General features: G+C 39.4%; 1 protein-coding gene across 1 annotated transcript in view; it reads left to right on the plus strand.

Moving 5' to 3' along the window:
- The first annotated feature begins 7,553 nt into the window (after positions 1 to 7,553).
- The window catches only part of LOC115272629 (lysine-specific demethylase 4D-like), a 1,607-nt gene continuing 1,506 nt past the window's right edge, over positions 7,554 to 7,654 (plus strand). Inside the window, exon 1 of the mRNA XM_029915645.1 lies at positions 7,554 to 7,561. Within this exon, the coding sequence (XP_029771505.1) occupies positions 7,554 to 7,561 (8 nt within the window). The remainder of the gene's footprint in view (positions 7,562 to 7,654) is intronic.

Consider the following 7,654-nt stretch of genomic DNA (forward strand, 5'->3'; position numbering starts at 1 on the left):
CAGATTTCCTCAGGTTTCACCCAGTGCTCTTCTTCTGTGCCTATATCCCTTCCAAACCACATTACATTTCATTTTAATGTCTCCTTCGCTTTCTCATGGCTGTAACAGATACTCAGACTTTCCTTGTTTTCCACAAAAATGTTTATTTAGAAACTTGACAATTTTCAGGACTAGTGGTCAGCTATATTGTAGATTGCCCTTCTGTCAGAGTTTGTTTTACTCATGATTACCCTTGGATTATGAGTTTTTGGAGGAGGATGACAGAGGTACAGTGTCATTTCTATCACATCTTATCACGGGCATATACGATCACATAACTTATGACTCTTGATGTTGACTTGGCTGAAATCGTATTTGTCATGAATCTCCATTGTAAAATGACTGCCCCCACCCCCACTTGCCACTCTGTACTCCTGAAAGCAGTCAGTATTCACAGCCCACACTCAGGAGCAAGGTGTACTGCTCGTCTCCTTTAGGGTGGAACATATGCAATGTATCTGGAACCTTCTGCAGGACTGATTTATTGGTCCTTCTCCATTTGTTACTCAACCATTTATACCAGTGTGGACTCATAGATACTCCTCTTATAATTTGGGTTGTCATTCAATGGCAGTTTCATGATTTTGTTGGCCAGACTGTTGGACGTTCTGGACATTAGGAGCTCTTCCCTCTGGTTCCTGGGCCCCTTTCCGGTGGTCTCTTTCAGTGTCTTTGTTGTTTTAGTGCATCCTTAATTTTAAGATTTGAAGAGACCCCAGGTTCATGTCTTCCGTTTCCTGCCCCAGTCCTAGAAACTTCTTTTCCTTCATCAGCTTTGCCAGTTCTTTTTAACAATTTTCTTTAAAAGTATCCTTCCTTGGGGCACCTGGGTGGCTCAGTAGGTTAAATGTCCAAATTTGGCTCACGTCATGATCTCACAGTTCAGCGTTGGACTCTGGGTTGGAGCTTTGCGTTGGGCTCTATACTGACAGCTCAGAGCCTGATTCTTTGTCTCCCTCTCCGTCTGCCCTTCTCCTACTAGTGTTCTTTCTCTCTCTCAAAAAAAATTTTGTTTAAATATCAGTTTTTTTATTAATCACATCTATGTTGTAGATGTTCATTTTCCCCTTCTGTTTATTTAATTTGCTGTCATTATTTTCCTTTTCCTTTGTTTGCATTATACTGTTTTGTTTTTTACTTATTGATTTGAACATAAAACTCAATAGTGTTTTATATGAGTATTATTGTAGATATTATGTGGATATTAATTTTCAACTAAATATAGTTGCATTCACTTTTTTTATTGTTGACTCTCAATTTTACTTCTTGTGGTCAAGATTGTGCTCATTGTGTTCTAAGGTTCTAAGGAAATTTTATTGCTGTTTATTTTGTGGTCTTATATCAGTATTTTTAAGCTTATTTTTTTATTTTTGAGAGAAAGAGAGAGAGATGGAGGCAGAGAGAGAGAGAGAGAGAGAGAGAGAGAGAGAGAGAGAAGGGAAAGAGAATTGCAAGCATGCTCCTCACTGTCATTGCAGAGCCCACTAGTGGGCTCGCATTCACAAGCTATGAGATCAAGACCTGAGCCAAAATCAAGAGTCGGATGCTTAATAGACTGAGCCACCCAGGCACCCTTAATATCAGTAAATTTTTATCAGTATTTTATATGTATTCAAAAGCATTTTCCATTGTTATTCTTTGTGTGTTCTCTGTCTCAGTGCTGTGTGGTTAGGCACATAAAGGCATCACTGTTACCTTTTCCTAGTGAGGTGTTTTTTTTTTTAAATAACCCTAAAAAGTCTTTTATTCTATTAATACATTTGATGTTAACTCCTGCCAGACCAGATACCTTTTGTTCAAAATTTGCATAGTTTGACTTTGCCACTCCTTTATTTTTGGCCTCTTAGTTTGCTTTGTTTAAAGATTGGTTTAAAAAAACCAAAGAGATTAGACAAAGTAATAACTACTTAAGTCCCCAGTCCCATGATTCCATTAGCTTGGCTCTGATACAATTAAAATCAGCTACTGGCTGGGTATAAAGCCAGCGCCACCAGGACTTGAGGCTGCATTTGGAGGTGACCTCCTAAGAGAACACTGTCTCTTGGGGCCCTGGAGTACCTTCAACTGGAATCGGGATTTTGTTGGCAGAAGGTAGGTCACTTAATTTGTGCTATTCTCACTTGTGAGCAAAAGAGGTATTTTTCTGTTACAAGTTTAAGTCGCTGACTGTAGTTTTTTATATATTTACTTTTGAGAAACACACATTGGGACATCATTTCCTTGAGTTAAAACAGGGCAGTTAAAACAGTTTTATTTTTAGGGGCACCAGTGTGGTTAGTTGGCTGAGTGTCTGACTCTTGATTTAAGTTCAGGTCATAATCTGAAGGTTCCTGAGATTCAGCCCTACATCAGACTCCATACTGACATACGGCTTGGGATTTTCACACTTTCTTACTCTCAAAACAAACAAACAAACAAACAAACAAACAAACAGTTTTGGAGCCTGGGTGGCTCAGTCAGTTGAGCATAAGACTTAGACTCAGGTCATGATCTCTCAGTTTGTGGGTTTGAACCCTGCATAGGGCTCTGAGCTGACAGCTCAGAGCCTGGAGCCTGCTTCAGATTCTGTGTCTCCCTCACCCTCTGCCCCTTTCCTACCTGAGCTATGTCTCTCTCTCTCTCTCTCTCTCTCTCTCTCTCTCTGTCTCTCAAAACTAAACAAATATTTTTTAAAAAAACCAAAACAGCTTTGCTTTTAAACTGTTTTCAGACTTGTGGAATTATTATTTTTCTTAATATCTTCTTGGTAAAAATCATGGATTTTCGGGTAAAAGCATTGCATTTAGCAGGCTGGTATTCAACAGAATTTAGAGGGTTTCAAGAACTGACAAGGAGTGAATTAGTTGCAAGGGAATTGGAAACTATGTGGGACTAAATTAGAGATGTTGATTGGATACAGGGGTGGATGCCTGGGCTGCTGCTGAGAGAATTAGGATTGGGGTGGGGCCTACCTAGCTTGTGCTTGAGCAAAGCAGGATTCTTTGGGAGGCTGAGTCCTTAAAGGGAACCATCTTCTAGGTCCTAGGGGATGATCATTTGGAATCCAGATTTTAAACTAGGGAAGAGCAAGTAGTTTTGGTTTGTTTTGTTTTGCTTTTGTATTTTCTTTTAAAACATAAACTAGATGAAACAATGACATTTTATCTCAGAAGAAACTCTTTCCTGGTAAAATTCATTTCTGCATTCAAAATACAAATATTTCTGTACATACCATTTTTAGATTTCATTGGGACCTTGTGTTTCTGTTGCTAAAGGGACAGACGACTTTTTGCTCCCCCAACTTTCTAGTAGCCTCCTGATCAGCTGGGCTTCCATCCCTTGTGGTCAACCAAAATCCGGAAGCAGATGGTCCTCCTTCTGACATCTGGTCCAAGTCCATAGGAGCCTAATGCTACATCCCAATGCCTGTCACTCACCTCCCCTCACTCATCACGGAGGCATTGATCACCTCACATCTCATATCATGTTACAATGTAAGAAAGATGAGTACAAACAGTAAGGTCTTTTGGGAGAAACAAAAAGACCATTCATGTAACGTTTATTTCGGTATATTGTTATAATACTTCTGTTTTATGATTGTTGCTGTTAATCTCTTACTATGCCTGATTTGTAGACTAAATTTTAACATAAATATATATGTATAGGAAAGATCTAGAATACAGGATGTGTTACTATCCTGTCCTTGGTTTCAGGCATCTCTGGACATCTTGGAATGTATTCCGGAGAATAACGGTAACTACTGTCCAATTTATTAACTGGTGTGCAGAAAGCTATAGACTTCTCTATGTTGACCTAGAAACTTAAAAAAGTTTTTTTAATTTTTTTTTTTTTTTTGAGAAACAGAGAGAGACAACGTGAGCAGGGGAGGGTCAGAGAGAGAGGGAGATAACAGATCAGAAGCAGACTCCATGCTCTGAGCTAGCTGTAAGCACAGAGCCCGATGCGGGGCTCGGACCTTCAAACCTTGAGATCATGACCTGAGCCCAAGCCTGATGCTTAACCGACTGAGCCACCCAGGGGCCCAGAACATTGTTGAAACCTATTATTTCTAATAGTATGTCTTTTAATGCAACATGATTAGGTTTTAATTAGATTGCTTCAAGTGTTTATCCATTAAGGATGAGAACATTCAGTGTACAATTAACGTGAACATTTGTGTCCTGTTTTGTTTTATATACAAATCTTTTTTTTTATCATGGCACTTCTTTCCCATTTTACTATATTTTATTTTATTATTTCTTAAAAATTTTTAAATGTTTATTTACTTTTGAGACAGAGACAGAGCATGAGTAGGGGAGGGGCAGAGAGAGAGGGAGACACAGAATCCTAAGCAGGCTCCAGGCTCTGAGTTGTCAGCAACAGACAGAGCCCAACATGGGGCTCGAATCTACAAACTGTGAGATCATGGCCTGAGCCAAAGTCTGATGCTTAACTGACTGAGCCACCCAGGCGCCCCTCTTCATTCCCTTTTTAAAAAAACATGTATTAAAATAATGGAATAGACATTGAGTTATTTCAAATATTTTCCTGCGAGCCATAAGATGGTGATTTTTTTATTTCATTTGTGACAGTATTCAAAGAATACTGGTAGAGTTTTTAAACCATTCTTGCAATAATTTTATCCTGACTTTGTTTTTAATGCCATTTCTAGTAAATGGGATAAAATTTTATTGAAGAGGTTTGCAACTTTTACCCACCATGATGTTGGGTCTATCGAGCGCTTATCCAGTGCCGGCCCCTCTGGGTTCAGCGTCCAGGTTATGTGGGTAGACTCACCAAACACACTCAATATCACAGTCTAGAAAAGCTTGTATGAGGCAAGAGTTAGAATCCACTTACAAAATGGCGTTTTAGATTTTTGTGGGTCATGCTTAAACAATTTGTTTTATTTTTATTAGGTTTATTAGTAAATGTAAGTATGCTGCTCTTTTTTTGGACCTATTTAGGATATTTGCACTTTTGAGAAAATTGTCTCTTTTTAGTTTCCAAAATTAGTACACCAAATTATGTATAAAATTCAATTAGAAGTTTAAAAATCCTCTGCTAGATATTCCGCTGTATTTCTCCTTTTGTCATCTGTGGTCTATCTGTACTTTTCATGCTTATGTCTTTTCACTTCTAATGGTCTTTATTAGAATTGGTTTTGATTTTGGTGATCATTTATATTTAAGTTTACTTATTTATTTTGAGACAGAGAGAGAATCCCAAGCAGGCTCCATGCTGGCATCGTGGAGCCCGATGCAGGACTCAGTCTCATGAACTACCAGATCGTGACCTGGGCAGAAACAGCATAGGACGCCTAACCCACTGAGCCACCCAGGTGCCCCGTGGTGATCATTTCTATTGGGTATAACGTTTTCTTTGAAATTGTTTGAGCTCATATCTTTGTTTTCCTTTCTTTAATTTACCTTTGAGCTTAATTCATCCAGTGCTTCACTTATTTATTTACAAACTTGCTTGATTATTCTTGGTTCAGTTAGATATTTCTCTTTCTGTCTCATGCTTTGCCCTCAATTCCTTTTTTTTTTTTCATTTTAACTTTACTGAGGTGTAACTGACATTCAAAGTTGTGAAAGACTGAAAGTGGATATCACAGTGATTTGATGTATGTGCACATTGTAAATGGATTTTCCATCAAGATAATTAATGCAACAATCACTTCACAGTTATTTTTTATTTTTGTATTTTTTGGTGAGAACAGTTACAGTCTAATCTCATAAAATTTCATTTCTACAGCATAGTTTTATGAACTGTAGTCACTGTGGTTTACAATAGATCCTCAGAACTTATTCATCATGTAGCTGAAATTTTGCCTGTTTTTACCCACCTCCCGCTATTTTTCTCACCACCCAGACCTTGAGCACCATTATTACATTTTGCTCCTGTAAGTTTCACATTTTAAAAAACATTGTTTAGGGGCACCTGGGTGGCTCAGTCAGTTAAGTGGCCTGCTTCGGCTCAGGTCACAGTCTTATGGTTCATGAGTTTGAGCCCCACATTGGGCTCTGTCTTGACAGCTCAGAGCCTGGAGCCTGGTATGGATTCTGTGTCTTCCTCTTGCTCTGACCCTCTGCTGCTCATGCTATGTTTCTCTCTGTCTCAATAATAAATAAAACATTAAAAAATTTTTTTAAATATTTTTATTTATTTTTGATAGAGAGAGAGACAAAATGAGCAAGTGAGGGGCAGGGAGAGGGGAGACAGAATCCGAACAGGCTTCAGGTTCTGAGCTGTCAGTACAGAGCTCAATGCAGGGCTTGAACCTAGAATCCACAAGATCATGACCTGAGCCAAAGTGGGACACTTAACCGACTAAGCCACCCAACCAGCACATTTCTTCCTCCTCCTTCTCCTCCTCCTCCTCCTCCTCCTCCTCCTCCTCCTCCTCCTCCTCCTCCTCCTCCTCCTCCTCCTCCTCCTCCTCCTCCTCCTCCTCCTCCTCTTCTTCTTCTTCTTCTTCTTCTTCTTCTTCTTCTTCTTCTTCTTCTTCTTCTTCTTCCTCTTTAAAAGATTCCACACATAAGTGATTCCATGCAGTATTTGGCTTTGTCTCCCTGACTTATCTCACATAGCATAATGCCCTAGAGGTCTATGTTGTCCCAAAGGCCAGATTTCAGTTTTTCATGAATGATAATCCGTTCTGTGTGAGTATATGAATCTTTGTATACATTTATTTCATCCACCTCCCTGGCCACGTTCCGTATAGTGACCAGCAGTTGCCAGTTTCTTCTCCATATTTAGGAGTCTTTGTTTTTGTTTATCTCTTTATCCTTTGTTCTTTTTATTACTTAAATGTGAATAACATATTATATTCCTCTTTGACTTATTTCATTTTACCACAATTTATTTACAAGGTCCATACACATTGTTGCAAATGGAAATTTCTCATTCTTTCCTGTGGATGAGTAATAGTCCATTGTATATACCACTTTTTATCCATTCATGAATGGATATGCATGGGGGTGCATCCATATCTTGTTATTGTGAATAACCCCAACTAGCATGGGGCCCAGACAACCCTTCCATACTCTGTTTTCACTTTCCTTCAAGCATACACTGGGAAGTGGGCTTGCTAGATCACATAGTAGCTCATTCAATTGTTTGCAGATCCTCCACAGTATTTTCCATAGCGCCTACATCAATTTGCATTCCTACCAACAGTGCAGTTTTTGCACTGAAATTCCAATTGGAAGTTCATGTCGCTATACCAATTTTGTTTACTTTGGTGCTAAATTAGTGTCACTTTTTCATTCCTTTATTTTCAAATCTTCTGTATTCTTTCCTTTAGATTTAGCCTTCCAACTTGCTTGAAGAGGCTCTCTGCTCCAGTGAGGGGAGGAGCCAGTCACACACTGAGGCAGGTGCATCAGAAGAAGCCCCAGAGATTGGCTCCAACAGAGGAAGCCTCAGAACAGCAGGCTGAGCCAGGACTTGGTGCGGAGGGCGTGCTCCTGTGGGAAACACTCGTTGTCCTTCTGGAGCAAAATGGTGCCCAGGGTGGTACCTCCCACCCCATGAACTGGCAAGCCTTGGAAGAGATATTACTTCATTTGTTTCAAATCACAAGTCTGAATTTCTGCCTCACACACATTGCCTCAGCCTGTTTGAAATATTA

The sequence above is a fragment of the Suricata suricatta genome, chromosome 11 (genome assembly GCF_006229205.1).
Source record: "Suricata suricatta isolate VVHF042 chromosome 11, meerkat_22Aug2017_6uvM2_HiC, whole genome shotgun sequence".
NCBI lineage: Eukaryota > Metazoa > Chordata > Mammalia > Carnivora > Herpestidae > Suricata > Suricata suricatta.